The sequence below is a fragment of the Xiphophorus maculatus genome, chromosome 9, assembly GCF_002775205.1.
Source record: "Xiphophorus maculatus strain JP 163 A chromosome 9, X_maculatus-5.0-male, whole genome shotgun sequence".
Lineage (NCBI taxonomy): Eukaryota > Metazoa > Chordata > Actinopteri > Cyprinodontiformes > Poeciliidae > Xiphophorus > Xiphophorus maculatus.
Genome location: NC_036451.1, coordinates 15946917 through 15972054, shown reverse-complemented (window position 1 = coordinate 15972054; position 25138 = coordinate 15946917). Strand labels below are relative to the sequence as shown.

The 25138-nt window shown below is 38.0% G+C and overlaps 1 protein-coding gene across 1 annotated transcript in view; it reads right to left on the bottom strand.

The window, feature by feature from the left end:
- Positions 1 to 25138, bottom strand: part of agbl4 (ATP/GTP binding protein like 4) — a 303108-nt gene that overhangs the window by 134215 nt on the left and 143755 nt on the right. The window contains exon 5 of the mRNA XM_023339872.1: positions 6170 to 6386. Within this exon, the coding sequence (XP_023195640.1) occupies positions 6170 to 6386 (217 nt within the window). The remainder of the gene's footprint in view (positions 1 to 6169; positions 6387 to 25138) is intronic.

Here is a 25138-nt window from a genome sequence, read left to right as displayed (position 1 = left end):
TGACCTTCTTCTCTCTCCACGGCTGGAGTGGCTATTGATTGGATCTTGGCACACAGTGTACAAACACAGAGATAAGGAAAGAGAGAGGCAGGCAGGCAGATATAGGCGCAGCGTCCACTCTACTCCTCTCCTGTTGTTCAAGACACAGCCCCAAAAAAACAGAGGGTTCCTGAAGACTGCTTTCTTACTGAGCAGACAGCCCAGACATGGTAAATGAACATTCACGTCACACGGGATTAAGTCTCACATTCAATCACGACAGTGTAAGCAAAGTTAAATCACTGCAGTCAACCGTTAATGCTGCTTTTCTTTAGCACAGTACAAGTGATCAATCACAATCTTGACCTGATCTGTGGGATTTCACCAGAACAACAGAGCTGAGAGCATGTTACACATCAGCTTTGTGATGTTCAGATCAACACCTTTTACTTTTTGTGACTTTGCAAACCAAATTCCCACTTGGTGGTGAGCAAGTGGCATGAAGGCTTATAGGTGGCACATTCTTTCTCCCACCATGAGGCAGCTATCTCATTTACACTTTCTTTCCATCTGGTTTACAGGCAGAGGCTGTGCTGTGTCAGAGGTGACTAATAGTGTCATAGCCCTTCCCTCCCCACAGGGCCAGCACAAGAAAAACCTCAAACTGCTGCCTCCGCAACTCCAGGGCAGAATCTGGCTGCTGGTGAGGGGGAAAGAAAAATGCTTTGTCAACAGGCAGGCTGGGCAAATAAGGTGCTTTCAATTCTCGATGGCCAGGGGAAACTTGAGGAGCATAAAGAAATGAGGAAATAGCTTGAAAGATAGAGACAGTAGGGGTCATTTCAAAGAGCCTTGTTAGTATTGTAGCAGGTCGAAAGCCTGTTGTCTTTTTCTCTGAACCTCTGTGGACACGGATGCCTCGGGGGAAGAGAGAAAGCGGTTTTCTCAGATACTGTCAGGATGGTCTTCTAAAAGGAAATGTTCAGACAGACGGGGACCTGACAAGCAGACATAAGTCCATGAATCCAGCAGAGAAAGCACAGGAAGAATCAAATCTTCTCCATTGGGAAATAAGATGGATTTTTCTGGTATTTTTCTTTTAGTGTTTGTGTGTGATGTGTATCCGGGTGTCTGTGAGAGTATGTCTTTTAAAGTTCTCTGTGTTGGGACTGGAGTGCACTTAGAAACTGCAACAAAGCTTGAAACAAATATTCACTTTTTACATTCCAGAAAAAAAAAAAACTGTTGGCACATATTACAAATACGTGAATAAATATACCACCCTGACAAAAGATCTTAAATGAATAATGCCAAAAACCTCAACCCATCTTTTACTTCTCTGAGGTCCAGGGGGGAAACTCAAGCATTCCTCACCCCAGATAAACTCCCCTGCTCATTCTGTTGGATCCTATAGACCACACAGCATGTTCTCAATCTGATCCTGAAAAAACTTCAAAAGGAGATGCCAACAGCCATCTTGATTAATCGCCTGAACCACCTAAATCAACCACTTTCAGTGGAGAAGAGCAGCAACTCTACTCAGAGCTCCCAGATGACAAAGCTCCTTACTCTAGAGCCAAAGCTTTTCAATTTAAAATCTGAAGATCAAAGTTTGTGAACCTTTAAAGACGAGCTTCTGAATGAATATAAATGAAGATATAAAATACTGCAAAAAAAGATTCTTGAGAAAGTAAACGTAAAACTTTTAGTGCAGAGCTGACCGAGGCGATGTTATGGGTTTAGATTTAGAAAAAAGCATCATGTGAACTCAGACTAATTGGGGTTACTTTTTTTTCATGCTAAGAAAATTTTAATGTAATCATTCAATTAAATAATCATTTCAATCTAGCTCAGTTTCATTGACTGGAGCACTATTTCACTTTTCATGATAAGAAGGAAATAAAATACATTTCAAATGATCAACAGTGAGCAGAAAAATGGAAAAAGAAAAAGGATCAGGATAGTAGGGAGCTTCCATCTAGTGTTATTTACAGATACCAGAGCTGGTTTCTTGTAGGTGAATCCCTCTCCTTCCCTAAAAAAGGCAGCAAAGGAACAAAACAAACATGAAGCAAATATAAAAACTGTCCAAAAAAAGCCTCTGATTAATTAATAAACATTTAGTTAAAACTCACATTTAATGTGACATTAAAACATTTAATGTCACATTAAATGTTTAAAGTTTAAAGATCAGGACTTTAAATTTTACTGTTTAAAGTCCTGATCTCACCACAATCCTCCTTTTTTATGAAACTGACACAGAAGTAGGTGAACATACAAAGCGAGGTGAACAGAGGGACATATCTAAGTTGCCACACATAAGGGAATCCCAGGATCATCATAGTGACTAAGAGTCACTACTTCAGTAATTTAGAATACTACAGAACCCGTAATAATGTTATAGACAGGACACACGAGTGGGTGAAGTGGTAAACGCAAGAGCCACAGTTATATAGGAAGATGGCGTAGATACTGACGCAGCAGGTGATGCAGCAAATAAAAATATGTTCTGCAGTAGCTTCACGTTCAGAACACAACCACCAATTTTTCCTGTTATTGTTACTACTGGTCACTTTAACCCATCACCAGTCCACAACCTGATTTTAAACGTACGCGTCACCACTTTATTCCTTCCTCCATGCTCATTCTGAGGATAATTTATAGCTGTACAACGTGGAATTGTGACACAACTGAGATAAATGTTGAATTGGTGCTGAAAGCAGAAATCTGTCTGTCTGTATATACATGTATGTATGTATTTAAAATAGAAATATCCCTTACTGAGTGACAGGCAAAATAGAAGCATCCAGACTCACACAAAGGTAAAAATCTAAAAACAAAAAATAAGAAACTGTACAGCAAAGGCAAAATTTGAACTTTAATAATAATAATAATAATTAAAAAAACAATACAGGTATTAAACTAGCAGAGTCAAAGAATGGGTCACTGAGTAGGACAATTAAAAATGTGTAAAAAACAAAACCATATTTATTGATTTATTTATTTGTATGTATGTATATCCAAACTTAAAGCTATGAATGTGTTTTTTTATTGTTCGTCTTCATTCATAGTTACTTTGTGTTCAGTTAAACAGGTTATTCTTAATGTGACTATTAAGTATTGCAGACCGGAATAAATATTTCAGAAACTAAAATTTTAAAGTATCTTAACTTAAGCATGCAGACTGCTTGGTCTATTATTTGTGGGAATACATTACAGGAAACAAATTAGGCAGCACAACAGAGGCATGCCAGTGCAAATGGCCCCAAATCTTATTTCCATCCTCATGAGATAACTGTACCCATTAGAAGGTTAAAGCTATTCTGATGTCCCAGGCGTGTTCTGTCGTAGCCAAAGACTCTGCCTCGGAAATTACAGCAATCTGTCTTTAAACTTTGATGCAGTCGAAAAGCTCCCTTTATCCATTCTCATCTCTTTCCTTCTGACCTGTGTGTGTGCGCGTGTGTGTGGAGATGCATATGTATATACGCAGGAGAAGGAAGAAATGGCAACAACGAGAGAGAGAAAGAGAAAGAGAAAGAAAGAGCAGTCAGGGAAAGAGATATGAGAGGGTGGGGCTAAGCTGTCTGCGACCAAGGCCCAGAGAACATAAAAAGAAAAATACGGTCATAAAACCTCTCTATGACTATGAATACTAATACTGACTCTGAGCCAAACCAACCAAGTCTGTCCTCTCCCTGTTCCCCTTTGTCTTGCGAAGAGAAATGATGCAGCTTAAAAATAAAGTGAAAAGAGTGTGCTGCACACCCTGAATTGTATATCTTAGTTCCAACAGCATTAACAGTAGCACAGATTGAAGAAAAGAAGATTTGTTATCAGCACCAGAGAGATGCACGAAGCCTTTGTTTTTTCAGCCATCATAGCTTAGGTCAACTTTATTTACAACGTACTGAACATCAGGGATTTTTACTATATTCATAACACTGCAAAACAGTGAAAGTAAAATCACAAATTGCTCTTCGTTTTGTCAAAGACCATAGTGAAATATCATAGTTAGTTGTCATGTTGTAGCCACGATCCAGAAGACTCATTATCAGATTTATGTCTCACCATTCATTGCAACTGCCACAACAAAACAAGTAATTCATCTTTGTATTACTTAAAGGCAATAATGCTTTACGTTAACAGAACAAATGTACATTAAATCAGGGAAAAACAAACGCCTTTTCAGTTCAGGGCTTTTATCTGTGTCATTAATCGTCTAATTCTCAAAGGGATTTTATTTACATACAATAAATATTTGTGTCATTTCTATGCCTAAGTGAAATTTACAGCCTTTTCTTCCAAAGTCTAGCTTTGCTACTGTCAGTTAAACTGTGTATTGATGTTAGGTTATAAAACAATAAATCAACTTTTACATATCAAAACACATCAACAGAAAATAGAAAGAGTATGACACAAACAACACTTGTCTGTAATAAACCAACAAGCTGGACAAGGAAAGTATTTAGCCATGCTAACTCCAGAGGAGCTGCAGAGATCTACAGCTCAGGTGGGAGCTCTGTTGACCACACAGCCATTAGCAATACTCTAGACAAACAGGGTCTCTATGGAAGACTGGCAAGAGGAAAGCTATGAGAAGTACTGTCAAGCTAGAGAAGGCAAGGCAAAAATGTGTAAGAATGTTTCTGGTCAGATTCAACCAAAACTAAACCTCTGAAGGCTCTAAAGCAAAACACTGAAATGAAATATTAATGCTGCGTATCACCAAAACACACAATTTCCACAAGTAAACAGAGTAGTATTTCCCCATCATTCTGTGCAGATGTTTTTTAGCAGGAAGGGGAATCTGGATAATCCTGGAAGAAACCTTGTTAGAGGCTGCAAAAGATTTGAGGTTGATCAAAGGTTCACCTTTCAGCAGGACGACACTAAGCATACAGTCAGAGCCCAGTTTAAGTACAAAGCTGAATCCAAATGAAAATATGCGGCAAAACTTGACAGTTGATGTTGGCAAAGGCTCTTTCTCAAGTGTAACTGAAAAATGTTTTAAGCTATGAAGAAAAATGAGAAAAATTATTTTAGTCTGTAACTATAAAATGCTGGTAGAAACAGACTTTGCAGGGAAAAGTAGTTCTATTCTCTCACACTCAGGGGGACTAAAATGCAAACCAAACTTGTCAAACTTTTATTTACTAAAAAAAGGGTTTAACACTTATTTTATTTAGTGTCTATGTATTTTTAAACAGTTCTTTTTCCTTTCATTTCCCATGCTTTGTTGGTTTATTGCATAAAATCTGAAGTTCCAAGTTATTGTATTACAAGTTTTTTAGTTGTAACATTTGAATGTATTGATGTTTTTCAATATGTACTGTATCTATGTCAATAAAATAATCAGAAATTTAGCTGTGGCTTGTTTCTGTGTGTGGATGGAAATGCTGTTCATCTTCAGCTGATAACATCGTCAGTCATTTCTGAATGAGAAACAAAATGTCTTACAGCACCTGGGGTTACCAGCAGAAGGAAAACTTAAAGAAAATCTATACAAAATTTAAATGCTGAATTACTACAGAAGAGTAAAGAAAATGAGTAATTGTAAATATTTTATACTTTAATTATTAGCACTACTCATTGCATCTTTAATTTATAAAGGTTTTACACCTTTAAAAATGTGCTATCAGCTGTTTCAAATTTCAAAGTATTTTCTGCATTTTATGGTCAAGTGCTTCTTGCAAGTACCTGTACTCTTATGGTATCTCCCTTGAAGCAAGCTTTCCCTGACAAATGTTGGAGGACAGAAGAAAAAGTCATAATCTCTCAAGCATTTCTAATGAGTTTTTCTCATACAATTATTTGATAAGAGCAGACAAGACTGCAGGCTGCATGTATGATACACTGGCTTCCACTGCTGAGGTGAGAGCTCCGCTGATCACATGAACACCCCCACACACGCACACACACACGTAGCTTGTCTCAGCACGCTGTCTCCCAGTGTAACAATACTAATAATAACATGAGGCCAAAGTTATGACCAGCAGGCACACCTAAGTTCCCACTCTGGGTCCCTTACAGCTAAAAGAGAAAACAAAGTCACACACCATGTCCCGTAATTCCTCCGTGTCTAATCCACGTCATCATTTAAACTTCCTGTCTCAAACCTAGACATTTTCATCCACCTCACATTTTCATTTGTCCACATGCTTGTGTCATTTTTCATTCTGGGACTTACCACGCTGAGTCCAAGCTGCTCCCTCTGCAGGTAGGGGAGGTTTCTGCGCTCCAAGCTGGCAAGGTAATGCTGCAGTCTGGTGTAGGTGTAGGGGTAGCAGTATGCAAACTGGTAGACGTCGTCTTCTCGGTCGAAGCAAAAGGCAAATGACATAACATAGTTGCGTCTGTGGTCAGGGCAACGGTAGTAGTAGACGTTTTTCGGTGGAAGCCTCTGCCTGCAACACAAAAAACATGGCGATGATGGCGGCCATTTATGCTGACAGCAAATGTAAAGAGGTTAAAGAATGTTGAGTTTATGGTATTAACTTTTTTTATTATTAATATTAACTATATTTGTCTTGAAATATATCTAACTTTAAATATTTCACATAGAAAAATATTTCAAGTCCTTATTTATTGTAATTTTCATTATTCTGCCTAACAGATCATAAAAAAAAGTTTTTGAATTGATTGACAAAAAATATTAAACTTTTTCATCATACTGAATTTAAAAAAGTAAAAACCAGGAACAAGAGCAGGTATTAGATTGAATGAGGAGGAAAAAGGAGAACATTTAACTGAAACACATAATTAAGAAAACACAAACACATTTATTGACACCCCAGAGAAAGATGTGTAAAAAGATTTCAAATTAATTCATCTATTATTGCAGCGGTATAATTTCACACAAAATGGGGCCATGTTGCATGTTAAATATTTGCTTATAACAGCAACAGTACAATTGTTTGTACTATGTAGCTAGTTTGAAAAAAATAAACAAATTATAACTTTAATTGAACTGGCATTTCTTTTAATCACTGGCCACAGGGGTAATGTTAAGACCCATATTTTCTGCCTGTCACCATAGTGATGAGGAAGTTGGATATGCAAGTAGAGAAAGGCAGAAAAGCATTTCCAAACTTCCTTAGAGCAAAGAGTGGACGTTCACATTTCCACAGTAAGCATGTCAGTAAATCTGTAAGCATTTGGTGTATGTAACAAGCTGATATAGCAATTTTAATGCATTCCATTAAGGAAACCCTATTTTTATGTTGTGTCTGGATCAAAAAAGCCCTGGACCTCCAGTCAATATTGTTGTGTCCAGGATAGAAGTACTTCAGTCCACTGAACTCCACAGATCTATTTTTATCTACTTTCACTGGTTTTAGTCCGAATTCTTTCTTCATTTATTGTTGATTCATACAACAGAGAGAAAACATGAATTTGTTCAATTAACTGTATTTGTTCCCTTTTGTGACATCATACTTTTTAGTCTTGGCCTGTCAAGCAATGACTTGCAAATGTACAAGTCTAAGCTCAGGAAACAACAGCACAAAAACTGATATCTTAAAATTTGCAGTGTAAAAGCAGTGAACAGATGAAGATGATGAGGGATTGGTGTGTTTGGGACATCGGGATCTGGGAGAAAGGTGGAATAAGGAGATAAGGCAAAGATGAGAGAGCAGGGTGACGGCAGATCTGGAACTGATACATAGATATACGGGAACGGATGGTGGCTAGCAGTGCGGCCGCTTCTGTGGCGACTCTGGCAACAGATCAGATATGATGTTATCAGGACCAAGATAGAAACAAGACTTGATAACCAAACAGGATGGACCGCTCTTTTCCAGCTCAGATAGAGTCTACTTCTTTACATGATTCACCCACAAAGGCAAGAAGCAAGCAGGAGAGCCAGGCGTCTCTGTGAACCAAACAGACATCTTAATGGATCACGTTTTACATAGATCTAGAACAGACATCTGTAGTGAACACACAAACATTGTCAAAAACTTGAAAAAATATCTCCGTAGGTACCTAGTGAATCAAAAAAGCTAAACCACTCAGCTTTTTACAGAGAAAAAGGAGCAAACGCCAGGGCTGATTATTCCTTCAGAGGTAGAGAAAAGAAAACGTCTCTGCATGTAGCTATCTCAGCAGAATACTAATGCAGCTAGTGGCTAACTATACCACACCCCGGCTGCCAACAACAGCCTGCATACCAGGGCTATCCAACAGCCTGCAAAGCTGGGAAAAAAGAAATGAACAGAAGCTAAAAGGAAAATATAAATACTGCAACAACAATGAATTCAATTCTTCTTTTCTCCCTCTAAAACTCCACGACCACTTTAGTTTCAAGTGAACTTGGAAGGACAAACTAAATGTACATGTGACACCAATGAGCTTCAACCCTCGGCTCGAAAAGCACACTGGTGCTTTTTTGTCGTACGAGCCCTCCGAGGTGTGGGTTAATTAAAATATGATGACACCTCACCTTTTTACATATTTCCCTGTTTGCCTGCGTCCATCCATGCAATCCCACTTCTCCCTGTTTCTCCTTCTCCCTGCTGGGAGATGTGTGACCTTGCCAGAGACTAGAACAGTCCTGGCTATTGATTTTAATTAAAGCTGCTTGTCCCATCACAGCATTATAGTTATAGGCCAGAGAAAATAGCTCTGTGACTCTTACTATGGGAAAAAAAAGGATGGAAGGAAGAAGCTGGCTGAAGAAGGGGGCTTTGCATCATTTAGACACCACAGATTCATGGAGGAAAAGAAAGCTACAGCATATGCACATCGGTGCTCACAGTCTCTCTCTCTGGTTGTTATCTGAGCAGTCAGCGCTCCTGCTCTGAAGCTGCCAATTTGTTTTATCTAAATGGTACCTCCCTGTGCCTCTTCCCCTGCCCATCTCTTGACTCGGCACAGAGGTGTCGTTGCCAAACAGAATTATCATTGCGTGAGATGGAGGGGGGGAGGGGTGCATGAGAACCTCCACTAGTATGATAACACTTTCTCGCACACCCCGTTTTACAATTCAGTGATTACAGAAACAAACACTGAGGCGCACAGAGAAACAACAGCACAAACTCAAACCATATGTGAGCTACATCAAGGTCATTCCTTTCGCAGTGAGCTGTGGGACATGTTAACCTCCAGAGCATCTCCTCACAGCCATGCAGAATAAAGAGAGATGAGGAACAGAAGAAAATGCAGAGGCAAACACTAGGCAAATGCAGAAAGTGGAAGACAAATAGAGAACGGGACAAGTAAGAAGACAAAGTCAAAGATAAAGAGACAAGAGGACAATACAAAGGGATTGAATCGCCGAGAGCTAGCAGCCATGGCACACAAGTGACGTGTCAGCTTGTGTGCCATGGCTTTTCTACTTCAGAAATATTTGCTACTACAAACTCCTGCTCTGATTCTTATGGCACTAAGATGAAGGCTCTAAATTGATAGCTTTTATACAGGCGACACTTTTGTCTATATTTTCAAATCAGTCAAGCTTAAAGGACACGCCAAACACGGCTGATTGGAGCTCTCTCACTGACAGAGGAAGAAAGTTGCAGGACAAAACTCACAGCGCCTTAAAACAATACACACACACATACACATTCACAGACCCCTTTATTTTCCTGTATCGCTGTTGTCACTTTAGGCCTGTCATCCCGTCAACTGTTAGGAAGGTTAAATGTCTCCCAGTGTGGCCATATAACTGTCAAGCTCCTCACAGTCGCACCAACTCATTTCAGACAAATACTAAGTCCGTTTGGCAAACATTTTGCACTGGATGACAGGTTTCTTCACCCTGTCTGTATTACCCCAACAATAATTGAAGAGGCATTATTTCTCAGCATTCAAAAATGATACCAGATGTTAGATAGGCGCTTTGTTTTTAAAGCACAGCATCGTGCCTTTGCTTGCATGCTAAGTCAAGCAGAAAACTGCTTCTGAATCACCGCAGGAGTTCATATTCACATATGTAAGAGAGGACATGTGTGTTTCTGTGCATGTGTGTGGAGGCATGTTGGCATGCATATATATTCCTGGAGCCACCACTTTTTTTGGATGCAAATCAAGTTGCAACAAAGCTTTCAAGAGACACAGTTACTAGGCAACCTGTGCTGGCTTTGTAATTTGGTTGAGTCGCTGTATATTTTATGTGACCGTACAATGTATTTATTTGACTGCGGCTTCATAAATGTGCCCTTTACAGTACCTTGCAAAAGTATTCACATGCCTTAAACATTTTTTATCACTAACATCACAAACCCCTAACTCAGAGGTGTTTCATTTGAATTTTATGTATCAACACAGAACATAATTGAAACGTGAAATAATATATAGTTTTCAAAGTTGGAAATATAAAAAATTGTGAATTGTATTTGTATTATGCCTCCTTTACACTTCTACTTCTAAATCAGAGATTTGTTGGTGAACATTAGTAAACAAAGACCACCACAAAGACCAAATAACAGAGTAGACAGGTCAGGGAGTTAAGAGCAGGGTTAGAACACAAAACAATATCCAAAGCTTTGATCATCTCACAGAGCACTAGTCTATTTATCATCCTAAAATAAAAAGCATTTCGCACAACTGAAAACCTGGTTGTCCATATAAACAGGCCATGAAAACAGAGCAGATAGAGATTCACCTTCCAGCAGGAAAATTGACCTAAACATACAATCAGATTTCTAACAAAATGATTTATAACAAAACATGTATACATGTTAGAATTAACAACATTTAAATACAACTAAGAAAATATAGCAAGGCTTCAAATCAGAATGTTCATTTTTGTTTCATTCACAAACATGATGAGTACATGCTCCAAAACCCTTATACATATCAGTGTAACAAAAGGTAGTTTTCCAAATAGTGGCTCAGAGGGCAGAATCCAGGAGCATGCCACACTTTTCAGATTTTATTTGCAAAAAATTTTGAAATGCATCCTGTTCTTTCTTCTTTGTGTCTGGCATGTCAAATGAAATCAGTTTATTAATATAGTGCAAATTCAAAAGAAATACCTGAAGGCACTTATGTAATTTATATACGTAAATATATAGTCAATTTAATCCAGTCATATAGAGACTCAAATTTTACACAAAAATTTGAGTCTCTTTGGGGGTTTTCAGTTTGGGGTTTTTCAGAGGAACATTTCAGTTTGAGCATGTGAGCACAATGACAAGAGCATAAGACTAAGCTCTGATAGCGCAAAACAAAAATCATGCCACAAGGGATTAATGCCAGTGGCTGAATCCTCTGGCTAGAAGCCATACGGATTTACAGGTAAACAATAACACTTGTGAGTTATGGACTTCTCTGTAACAAGGGAGATGAATTTTGCCCACCTGTGGACACACCACAGCGCTAGCAGCTTCCTCAAATCAGAAACAGTCATCTGATGAGACTGAAACATGTGCACGTAAAAGACACTCACCTGATTTCAGCATCAAAACACCCAGAAGGTGTTCTTCTATCAGGTGGCTGTTTTACCCGCTGCCTATTGTTAGAGGCACAGCGGAGAGCTGTTATCTCCAACCCTCAGTGTTAGCTCTGATATTCATGTATTGCTTGGGGAATTTCATTAGCTGATCTGTCACAGGATTGGCAGCTTTTAGACCTCAATGAATTTCAAGGTGAGTTAGCCGAATCAGCTCGGTCAATATCAGATCATACCTGCAGCGCTTCACTTGAGTTTATATTATGCAGGTGACATAAAGTACAACGTTATTTCCATAAAACACTGAGACCAGTGGGAGGAAATTTTGGAGGCTCATCTACCAAGAAACAATGCAGCAATAAAGCTATAAGTTTCTTCTGTTTATATATTTAATACAGAGATAATCACTTTATGTAAGTATCTGTTTGGATTAATGTATTTGTGTGGTAAATATACGTAGTTATTTACAAATAATCTCCAAAAAGATCTCTCTCTCTCTCTCCCTGTCCATATATACATGTCTTTCTGTCGTCACAAAGACGTCCCTGCATTTTTCATTTATTTCTATTGCCTAAAAGTTACCAGCACTACTTCTTATGGGGCCTTGGTATTTGAAAAATGGCTTTACAAGGAGAAAAAGGATAAAACTCAAACTGTAGTCCACGTCATAACTTTCTTTTTGTCTTCCTTTAGCCATTTCGATGCGGTCTTGCTGATGTGCTTTTTACCATTGTCCTGCTACATAACCCAAGTAAGACTCTTTCTGGATTTCCTTGTAGCAAGCAGAATTAATCTATATCCTGAAGCAGCAAAGAAGGCAACAATGGTACAACCACCCTGTTTAAGACTATTGTATTCTTAATGGTGGGTTTATGTTATTCTTATTTTATGCCAGATTTAACAGGACACAAAAAGATGGGCCTTTCTGTTCTCTTTGGTCAGCAGCAGTTTGGGCTTCGAGACGCTCCTATCAATGCAGTTTTTCACCCAGGCAGCCATAAACTCCAATCTAAGCTGATGCAAATCAGGTCTGCAATGTTTCCAATGTTCTGTGATCTTTTGTGGACTCTTGGATGATTTCGGTAGACTGTGGACTACCAGTTGTGAATAATATGTCCTCACTATAATTAACTGGAGTCCAAAAATCTAAAACGTTACAACAGCAGTCTAAAAGATACCAATGCATTAATTTCTCCACTGTTGTTGAATTTCTTTAACTAGATGTTTTGGGGTTTTTTTGTTTTTTCTTTTACTTTGTCAGCCTAAGCCATATTGTCAGACAGGTTCTATTTAAGTGTTTTCTTGATTCCCAAGGCTTCACAGTACTCAGGACTGGGATAGTTCGTGAATTTGAACCTAAAATGTGATTAATTATTTTATGTCTTTAGATTTATTATTGAGGACAGAAGCAAATCATTATCATATTTTCTACAAATTAAACAGTTGCTGGTATTAATAATATGTTAAATGAAGAATTTTAAACTCAAATAACATGTCATTTTCTACATGTATACTACATTGGATTAGGTAACAATGTTGGAAAAAGAAGAGATGTTAAACTGCCCTCTTAGCAGCTAGAAAGGATATAAATTTGAGATTGTGATCGAGCTCAATGCCTCCAAACTAGAAGAATGGTTCCAAGTTATCTTGGAAATCTTTAAAAGGGAAAAAATGATCAATTTTTTAAGAATCAAAAAAGACAAATTCTATGTAATCTGCAGCAAATGGATCACATTCATATTTCCCACTCAAGCAGACATATGATTCCTCCAGGCTTGTGCCTTTTCTTTCAATTTCAGATTTCTCATTTTCATGATCGATTTTCCTCTACTGTAAGTGCTTTGGCTCATGTGTAAAGTTTTTTCCCCCCATTATTTTATTTTTGTTAATATTGCAACAAAACTAAAAAAAAAAAAAAAAGAGTAGAGAATGTTACACAAGATGTGATTGCAATGTCAATTTGCCTTTTTCGAACAAAAAGATCATTTAAAAAACATAACTATCAAGGGTAGGGTATTTGTCCCCTTAAATAAAATCACAAGATTTATTTGTATTGCAGACTATCTTTGTTTGATTTTAAAAGTTGTTGACCTAAAACATTTAAGGATGGGGAAAAAAACAAAGGAACTCTAAACAAGAGCTAATATTTTTCTCCCAACTCTCAAATCTGTCTCTCAGACCAAAATATTCCTAAATACCCAAGTCATAACTATAATAAACAGATCTTCAGTCTAATTCACTATGCTTGGTCATAATGTTGTGCCTGATCTGTGTATGAAAAATGAAATAATCTCATGTTGCATTCACTTCTAAGAACAAGAATACAGACTCCCATTAAAACATGACGGAACACTAGCCTCTAACTCAAACTCCTAATCTCTTCCACACTGAATCTGATTGAAATTCCTGAGATGTACAGCATGCAAACATTCACATGGGATGCTTTTATCACCTCCGAGGAGGCACACTGAGAGGAAATTGGAAGAGGATTTACAGCTGCAGCTCTAGCTGGTATTCTCAGAGATAGTGACAATGAGGAAAATATCCAGAGAATAAATAAATCTGACTTGCTTTTCTGAAATATCTCTTCACTAACTCTCTATTGTAGTTTCCATGCACAAATAAAAGTTTTCAAAGCTATTGTTTATGCATGAATACATGCATATTCTTAAAGTCATATCTCAATATGAATATAAATTGTTTTAAATGCTGCGTGTCATTTAGACTGTGAGAAGAGTGGCAGTGCCTGAATGTACCAGTAGAGGGCCACACAATTAAGTGAGAGGTGACCTTTGGGATTGAAGCAGAGTAAAATCTTCAGAGAAAAAGCATTATACCCTAAAATAGGGCAGAATAATTAAGCAAATATTACTTTAACTAAATCACTCTATAAAAAAAACACAATGTTTAGAGGTGCACAACATATTAAAATGCTGAAAAATAGAGGAGGATGCAATAGAAAACACTTGAAAGTACTTAAAGGTAACATCCTGTGATAAAGCAAGAGCCCAAACACTTCCCAATGGGGGTCTCAGCTAGAGGAAACACGCTGAGCCCAATCCCCCATGTCCTGTGGGGCAGCAGGGCAATTAGTAGAGAGCAGATGATCATTGTGCCCTCACCACTTTGGCACCAAAGCTCCCTTATGGGGCAACCTGGCAGGTGCAGGTTTGTCTGGAACAAAGGAGGGGTACGGAGAAAGTACATACAAGAAACCATCAAAATAACACCGATGTGATGATCTCAGCGTTAAGCCCCCATGGGAGAGGAAGGGTACGCCGGGAGGAGATGAGCGGGCAGTAGACCCTCTGCGTTAGCGTGTTTGAGCCAGTAGAAAGATGAGACCATCCACCTATAATTGTGTGATGCAGCATTTCCCAAAGTGCAACATTATACTCCCATTACATTATCGACAGCATGTGTGTGGACAAGAGTGTGGAATGGAACAGACAGACTGGCGCCAGAGCAAGTCGTTATAATAACAGATAAGTGCACAGACACAAAAGATGTATGCACTGACACATTAATACACTTACAGTTAGTTAGTAATCATGTGGTACACAACGGATCAGTGACCAAGTGGACCACTAATAATCTTTACATTTCTGATTCTTTAAGTCCATCCAGAGGGTGTAAAAATTTGGCAACTGTGGCTTTTTTTCACTTTTGCGACATTGTTTTGAGTTTGATTTGTTTTAGCAACTGAGGTAATTGATGCATACAGTATATGACTCAAAAATGCAAGATGAGAACATCGTCTGATCTCACGATGAGTCAACCCTGTTACACAGACAGCTGATCTTAGATCAAGCAACATCACAGACGCTTACTGTAGTGTGTGTTTGGAGAATAGGCCAACGGAGAGATGAGATCATTCTGTTTAGAGAATTTACTCAGTGAAAGGAAATGCAACTCATACGAAACGCTCTGAAATCCGTTATTAAATTCTACACAGCGATGAGGCCACCTTTTAGACCATCTTGCTGATCAGACTAACTCTCTTGGGGAAAAATAACCACAAAGTAACTAACATAACATGTAACATCAGCAAATAAATTACTGGGGCCACTGCCTTTGATTGAATTCACCTGATATTGTAAGCCTCGTCAACACAAGTAAACACAACCGACAACTTAATATAAAAGTTTAAATATGTCTACTTGTAGACATATTGACATGATATAATGTAAACAGGCTGTAAAAAGTCTTCATGTTAAACTGTTCCAAAATGATCCCAAATATTGGAGCTGTGTCCCGATCAGGGCATTTCAAAATTAGTGTCTAGCTCCCTGCTTACATGTAGCTCCTGATGTTTGTTGAAATGTGTCTGACTTTATGTTTCAAATTCAAAAATACTTTATTGATCCCAAAAACGAAATTAAATGTTTTTGTAACTCATGTTAATTGAAATTTGACAAAGAGTTATAGTGTGGCTGTTGGCAGGAAAGACCTCCTGTAGCAGTCGGTATTACAGCAAATTTGAAGAAGCCTCTGACTGAAGACAATATGTTTTCCAAGACAGTCTCATGAAGAGGATGGTCAGAGTTGTCCAAAATTTGCTTGATTTCATGTAAAATACTTCAAATTAAATATGAATTTACATAAGTTACAACAACATTTAATTTCCCTTTCAGACAAATTATTTTTGAATTTGAATTTTAATACATTTAAAAGGTGTTGAATGTAAATATTGTAATCCATAGGGGAGCCCAGAAAATCTTTGGGAACCACTGGCTTAAGTTATCAACAAGTCACATGAAAACAGCACATTAACATGTTGGTACATCATTAACTTTTTAGCTTAAATCATCATGCGAAGTAGCAATACTCATTTTCTTCCGGACTGTAGCGCTAGGGACATTGATGAGTAGAGTTAAATAAGATAACATATGTGCGGTGCTATTTTCTTGCAATTAGTTAAGCTTATATGTTATCAAGCTGAATCCGTATTAACAAGCACCTGCTCTTGAATAAATGGAAATGGTATCAGGGGAAAAAAGTAAAATCTACTAACACATCTCTATTTAAAAAATATATCTCATTTTCTAAATTTTAGAGATTACTATTAAAGCACTTCACACATAATTTCACTCAAAAGCCAAATTGAAAGCTCTTTCAAATTTCATAGTGTGATCAGCATTAAAACAGCATGGTGTGCCTGACACTGATCTGTAAAACAATACTCATTCACAGTCCCATTCCCCTCCTTCCCTCCTCCTGTGTCCTCCTCTCCCTCTGATCCTCCCTGAGGGCCCTGCACAAAGATGCCAGCCTGTCTGCCCACATTTCCCTTGGCTCAGAGGGAGCAGCTGGGGGCCTGGTTGCTCTGTCTGCTCCCATACTCCCCAGTATATCACGGATACACATGCACACACTTCACGTTCACAGCTTGCAGCAAGACCGGTGTCACCACATGAGTGCCAAGGGTAGCAGCACCCACTGGAGGGAAGGACGGATGGAACGGAGGAGGGCGGGGCGGGAAAAGGAGAAGCACGGATGGGCACTCGGCCTCTCAGACAGCCAGATGTTGCCAATTAACTTCTCCGGCCGCCACAGGGGCTGTGGGAAAGAAGTCTGGCACCTGTACCATCCAATCCCCCGCCCAAAGACACCATTTCTTGTGTCTGAAGGTAGTAGAATTTATGTGTGCAGACTGCACAGAAGATGAGTTCAGGGCCACATCTCTCTTAAGAGCCTGATTTTCAAATACAAAGACACCTGGTCTGTGGTGCACTAACTGCTCAACTGTTTTGACCTTTGCCTAAATTATCCTCAAGTCTTTCAGTCTCTGGAGAGACTGAACAATAAGTCAATCTAAAAAGGAGGAAAGACATGAGAATGAGGTACAATGGGACTTGTTTTCTCTTGTTAATCAGTTTAAACTCCATTAAAGTACCTTGCAAAAGAATTCCTGTTCCACAATCTCATTACATCACAACCACAAAATTCAACATATTTTGAGGGATAGATCAACACAAAGTAGTGTAATAATATAAGGTGAAAAGAAAGGATCAATACTTTATGAAATGTGAAAGTTGTGGCATTATGCCTCTTTTGCTGCAATAACAGCATATCTTCTGGGTTTAGATCTATAGTCTATAGGTGACTGACATGATATTCCACTATAAATCTGAATGTGTATTTACATTTGCTTTGCTTCTGGGAAGTTTTTCTCTTTCCCAGTCTGAAGTCCTTTCTCCATGATTCCCCAACATTTAGCTCACTCCCTTTGACCAACAGACCAATGTTCCTTTGCCAGCTTATAAAAAGAAAAGCCCACTGCATAATGCTGCCACTATCATGGGTTGGCAATGTGTTCCTAGAGCTGTTAGGCTTTTACCAAACACCCCTATGAGCCAATAGAGTTAACCTATAGAGTTAACACATGGCCACCTAAAGTTTTGGCTCTTTGTTCCACATGATTGCTGTGTCCTCTACATGACTTATGACAAACTAAACATTGTTTGGGATTTTAGAGTAAATGGGGGCTTAAAAAATGAATAGTCTCAATAAAGTTGTGTGCATGTTGCACATGTAACAACATGTGTGTTCCGCATATTTTCACAAAGCTCTGTAAATGCCTTCTCAGTATCCTAATAAAAAGTACCTAACATTTCTATGACTTCATGTCTCTACAACAAAAAAATTTACACTAAAGATTAGAGGGGATTTCTATTGTAAAATTTATGTTGCATTTATGTTCCATCAAAGGCGATGGAACAACAAACTGGATTTAAAAATATCCTAAAAAATGAAAGTCAGGCAGTAGAGTGTACATTTACAAATTCTTGGATGTGTGTGGATGCTGTCAGGCTGTGTTTGTGATTATAATAGACAGGAGGAATTACAGGCTATTACAGAAGAGAGCCTGTGCCCGCAGCAGCCAGAGCTTTACTACCCTTAAAGGCTTATGGTTCTCGAAAAGGCAGCCTATTATTCCCGCCACAGCATACAGCTGCCTGCTGAATGTCAAAGATATAAATATATAAAACAAGCATGAATCTACACTGAGATATAGTAGTCCTATTTTACAGTTTCATTTGAAAACAAAGTGCTACCAGTTCGTGAAAGTAAAAAAAAGTTTAAAAAAAAAAAGGCTTGGCTGCAAGGTTGAGAAACTGTTTTCTCAAAGGACAAATGACTATTTTCTATTATGCTGAAGTCCCAGTCGGCATAAAACAAGACAAAAAAGCATGAACAATTTAAAGAGAGACATATTAAATTTAGTATGCTGACAATCTAGCACTGGCACATTCAGAGAAGTGAAAAAGTACTTGCCCTCTTGTGGTGAAAAATCTGTTTTTTTTTTCTTTTTTGCCATTTGAACATTCAAAGATTCACTCAATGCACAAGAAATGCAGTTCAGACTGTCAGGAAAATATTTACATAATGCTTATGCCACACCTACGGCAGGAACAACTACAATAAAGTATTTGTGATAACTGGAAATAAACCTTTAATTTGCTGCAAAGTTGCAGTTTTCCCTCTATACAATGTAAAACAGTTTTACATTTCCAGATTGGAGGGGTTTTATGTATTAATATTTTGTGTTTTTATATATAGTGGAAGAAAAAAGTGTTTTGCTAAACTGGATTTCTTGCAAGGCCCTTATGGGTGGTCCAGAATAATAATGGATTACATTCCTCTGGACTTTGACTTGTGTGATACACTCCAAATCCGATCGCTTATATAAACTGTAGATGTCCTCTGATGTCAATGAACTTCTCTGCCATCTGGATCAGAGATTTTGTTTGACCCTTAGGAAACCGGGACTCTGTCCATGGTGCTTATTGTTTCTTTTCACTTTGAGTTTGATGTTTATCTGTTCTGTTCTTTTTAAATTAAAAAGTAAATCATTTGTTGTAGCTGCGATAGGAAGTTCAATGCAGATTCCAACTTTAGCCTTCTTTAATGGTCAAGTATTTGCTAGTCAAAGCAACAGATAATATTCAGAACTTGTCTGTTACATTTTCTGTTTTCTACCAAATACCCAAAATGATAAAAAAAAAAAAATTAAAATAGCAGATTTTGTAAATGTTTATTGTCAAATAGACTGATGGACTCTTAATCAACCTTCAACAAAAAATGCATCAACTCAATGGGGTAATATGTTTTAAGTACTTGGGATAGTATAACCTCAAAATATTATATTTACTTCACAAGATTATCATTCTAGCAGTGGGTAGAAAGCTCTTTGCAGAACACACTTCATTTTACAAGACATACCATGGAGTTTTAATACTACAAGATCTTGTGGCATCAGACCTTAAAACACTCTTTCATGTCAAGTGAAAGGTGAGTGGAAATTAGCCTAAAACACTCACATACAAGTTTAAAAGTAATTTGTGTCTTAGTTAATTAACAGTTAAAATAAATCATGCAGTAAAGGATCTGCTCTGCTGCATTTAAGAAAATACCACTGTTTCTCTCTAAATTAATTACGTGCTGAACTACTTCATTGCAGCCAGTCAATGCAATGGAGGAGCAGTAGGATGTCAATGACAATATTCAATTGTAAATATGTTTTTAATCTGTGTCCAAGGTTTATCATTACACATCATTAGTGTTTGAGAAACAGAACATTTGCTTTTATTTTACAACTCAATACCTTTCAAAGGCGTTACTGCAGTTGGATTTCCAGCCTGAATCGAAAAAGAAAGCAAAATAAAACAAATAAACAGCACAAACACCCTCCCAAATACACAAATACAGAAGCCTGTCCGACTGATGGGCTTGTTCTCTCACTGTTCTGAGTAACAGATGACTTGTCACAGAGCTGAATGGGGAGAATATTTTAGTGCAGATTGAAAAAGACGAGAAAGGAGAGATGGAAAATTGAGAAAAAAGAGGCAGGAATTACTCTATTACACCTGAGAGGTAAATCATTCGATGTGCTGGAGATCAGAGAGTGGCATTTATATTCACACGCATTTCCATGTATGAGCAGGATTTACACAGTTTCTGTCTATGGCGTTGAACTTGATCTCTCTGTCTCACCCACACACACACACCCCCACGCCCACGCACACACAGAGCATCAGAAGCCAGCTATGAGAAAGGCTGAAAGGCTGGATCAATGCTAGACTCCAGTGATTAGTCTTAATTGAGGAAAAAGAGCCATGGGAACAAAGAAACATTATGACCTTTTCCCTGTCTGAATGCCCTGCCGGCTAATAAGACACATTCGCATAATATCATACTGACAATAATCGTCTGAGCACATCAAAATAACCTTCTCGTAGGAACGGTATGCAAATGGATAGCACAGAAAGAAAAACAAACCCTGCAGATAATTGACTATCCTTGCCATGTTTTTGAGCGTGAATGGCAATTTTCCCTCTCCTGACGAGTGTGCGCTGATTATTCTATCAGACAAAAAGAGGTCCACATGTGATGAAAAGATTGGCAGTGAATCACATCCTGCTGCTCTGGAATGACTCGTCTCTCAGAATCTCGCTCTCTCTCTCTCTCTCTTTCTCCCTTTCAACATCCTCTACGTTTGTCTGTCTGCCTCTCTCTGTGTGTGTCAGAGTCTGACGGAGTCAAATACCACTTGTCAGGAGTGTGCTGTTTGGACTGACATGAGATAAGAACAGACCAACTAGACAGTTAGATGCTGCTGTTGGACTGTGGAATAAGCCTGTGATTTCAAAAATACTGAGCAGACATAATACTGAGCTCCACATTGTAGAAACACGGGACGGGATATTAAACTCTAGAATAGAATAAAAGCATCCTGTGTTTTTCCACGCTGGGGAAATTCAGGTGTAGCAGCAGCATCAAGACAGGTTCACCCAAACGATCATAAAGTGTTACAAATATATAAAAACAACAATAATAATATACTGTACAAGATTATAACACTGAAACACAGTAGATGCGGGCCATACAGGGTCACAGTCCATCTAAAAAAGTCAGGAGGCACGGTTCATCCTAGATATGTCACCAGTCCACCACAGGGCAACACAAAGACACATTGGACAAACAGCCATGCACACTCTCATAGCTAAGGACAATTAAGAGGGACCAATTAATCTAACAGTCATGTTTTTGTACAGTGGGAAGAAGCTGGAGTACCTGGAGAAAACCCACACAGGCACAGGGAGAACATGCAAACTACATGCAGAAAGACCTTGGGCCAAAATTTCAGCTCTAGACGTTCTTGCTGCAAGGCGACAGTGCTACATACTGGACCACTGTACAGCCCATTTAGAAAACAATTGCCAGGCAAGTTTCCTGTGGTTCAAAAGAAGAGGCCCACTGTTATATTAAAGCATGTACAAAGGTATGAACCTTTTAGAAAATCTAAAATAGAAAGCTGAAATGTTAAAAAGTTTATTTTCCCTGTTTATCCAAACATCTCCCTCAGAGACTGAACAAGCACAAGTAGAACAGAGACAGCTTATAACTAAGTATAATATAAATGTACTTACTGCAAGACAGCAATCTGCAGTGCTTTATAGGATGGACCTGAATAATTCAACGGAACATCAAAACATGGTTGCTGACCCGCAGTGAGCAGCTATATCTAAACTTATTTTCTAAAATCTGAAGAGCCGACCAGGTAGGCAAGTCTGAAGAGATAATCTTAATAAACTGAGACTGGTTAAATATGGTGGCTATATAAAGTGAGGGAAGCGTAATTAGGATAATTAAAAACTAAATTGTATTAAGTCATTGTGTTGATTTACTGCAGCAGTTACTGAAAATGTAATTAAAAAAAGAACAATTCCCTTACAAGTGGGTACAACATCATTTATAAAAAAAAAGAAGAAAAAAAACGTGCATGGTGCAAAATGTAACTGTGACAGATTAGTGACAGAGACCAACCTCATTATTCAGAGTGGTAAATGATAAAGAAGGACGAACCTGACAAATTTGGTTTCTGATTTCAAAACTACAATAGCAAAAATATTTAAAGGGAAAGTTGTGATATGACTGGAAGAGGATCACTAAAACTAAGTAAGTTGAACACATCACCCCCCAGTCTCTGACTCGTTGCAGCTCAGAGAATAGACTTTAAAATACTTCTGCCAGTTTCTAAAACCCTAAATTGCTTAGCAGCAAAACACATTGAAAAGCTGTTGTCATTTTCAACTTTCCAGACCACTCGGCTCTTTTAATTCAAGTTTAATCTGCATTCCCAGAATAAAATACAAAGATGGAAAAACAGCATCGAGGTTTTATGCTCCTCCAATCTGGAATAAACTATGAGAAAACAGTAAAAATTGCTGAACCACTGAGTTCCATTGAAAAAAGGTTAAAAAAAACCCAAACATTTGTTTTGAGTTGTCTTTGATTTTTAATAACTTTAACAGTATTATTTTAGTCTTCATTATAATATTTAATTATGATTTTCAATGATTCTGATGATGCCATTTGATGAAATGTAATGTTTCTTGCTTGTCGTTTTGTTTTCATCATTCATCTGTTGCTGACATGTGCATTATAAATAAACTCGTCTTGAGTGCATAAAAGATTGGATCTTAAATCTAAGCTGCTACACCTACCGGTGGGGGAAAATGACAACTACTGGCTCAAATAAATGCTATGGTAAAAGAAAAAAATCAATGGAACCCAAGTGCTTAACAAAATTAAAAACACAAGCTGAACCTTAAGGTTTCTACTTTGTCCTTGATTTATGAGCTACCACGTCTTTCAATTGTCCACTAATCTATTATGCTTGTATAACACAAAACATTTATAGCTGTACAGCCAAAACCTCTTTTTAAATTTGTACACTATTGTATGGAAAGGTTTAAACATTTCTGTATTGCTCCTGAGGACACAGAGGCACAAAAAAGGAAACGTAGCAATATAGTGACCGACAGAGATCTACAACTGCTTTCATTGTGTTGCTGATGCACTCCTTTCAATACACAGCTGGTGTGTTTAGTGCGCTGTACTCCCATGTAAAGGAACAAAAGCCTTAAAAGAAGAGTAAATGTGGAGAAAGTAGATGTTGACCACCTACCTTTCATTTCCTCTCAAGGGCAACGGAGCAAACATCTTTGAAAACAACAACTTTTAAACATGATATTGTGCTTTCTTTCAAAAACATCCAAAGGTCATAACATATTACACAGTGTGACGAGTCTGTACGGGAACTGACGAAAAACAAGAGAGGGCTGAAGTTTAAATTGTCTTGAAATGTTTCAGAAGTGAAAAAGAAAGATTTAAGGGTGTTAAGTAGCTACAGCCTTGCATGATTATGCACAGCCTTTGAATTTTCTCATGTTTTGTGATGTTACAACTATAAACATGTTGTTGAAAATTTGGGTTATAAACCAACATTAGTGTATAAATGTGAACTTAAATTTTTTTTGTTGCATAGAAAAGTCAAAAGTCCAACATAAATATTCAGCCCCCTGAATATCTTGCAGAATCATGTGCTGTCTCTACCTACCTTGCACATCTACAGACTGATGTTTTTATCCACTTCTCTTTTCAAAATATTCAGAGCTTGATAAGACTGTCTAAAGAATATGAATCTAAAGCATTTGCCACAGAATCCAAACTTTATTTAGGCTAGAAGTTGGACTAACCTTTCAATTGCAGCTCTGCTTGTATATTTAGATGTTTACTTTTGGAAGGTGAACCTCCACCCCAGTCTCAAATACATCTATTGCAGACTTTAATAGTTTTTTTTGTGTTTTTTTTCCAGTATTGTCCTGCATTCAGTTACATCATCCCATCCACTCTGACTTGTTCCTCTGTTCTTGCTTACACCATTTCACTATGGGTATGGTATGCCTAGAAAAATATGCTTAGTTTTTTGATGTACAAAGGCTTTTACACGTAGGCCAAAAAATTTAATTTCACCTCATCTGAAAGGAATACCTTCTTCTACATTGTTGCTGTGTCTCCCCGTGATTTCCTAAGGCTTTCTTTCAACAGTGGTTTTCATGCCACTCCTTCATGAAGGCCAGATTTGTGGAGTGCAAGAAAAATAGTTGTCCTGTCAAGTTCTCATTTTCAAAACTCCAGTGATATCTCCAGCACACTGAATGCTGGGAGATGCAGTCTGATCAGTTCATTTGGGTCAACCCCAACAGATTCATAGAAAGGAACATTATCAAGTCCATCCTATAAGTTCATGTTTTGGGTAAGACAATTAATGCTGTTAGTTGGCTTAAGCAATTTCCGTAGGATGATGTTAAGAACCGACCTCAGTTGCTGTTCCTTTAAACAAGACAAATATGAGTTATAGCTGATTACTTCTAGCAACTGTAAATCGCTTAATCTTCTGCAAAGAGCAAAACTTCTTTCAAATGCGCTGCTGTAAAATAAGCTAAGAAATCAGCAATAAATAGGTGTATCTGAAGCTAACTGATGTTTAAACACAACATTCGTCACACAGAAGCTATTGCAGGCTTGATGACGAATTGATACCTTATGAGGATGACATTCCCAAGAAATCGATTCCTGCTTTAATCAAATGGCAGTCTCTGAGAAATGAAAAGGGTTAATGTGATATCCACACACACACACACACCCAGGTACTGCCTGAGTTTGTCACGTATTGCCGTTTTCAATTTGCTCAGCCACTTACACACAGAAAATTCAAAAAAAAAAGAAAAAAAAAACAAAACAACATGCACTCACACACATACACAAAGCGATTATCACCAAAGGTACGTACGGCTGCTTGTAGCTGTTCCCATAGGGAAATAAGCTGTACAGCTTCTCCACTCTCATTTTTCATTGTCTGCTTGTGATGTCCCATGTGTGCACACTGACTTTCATTTAACCCCTCACAACACA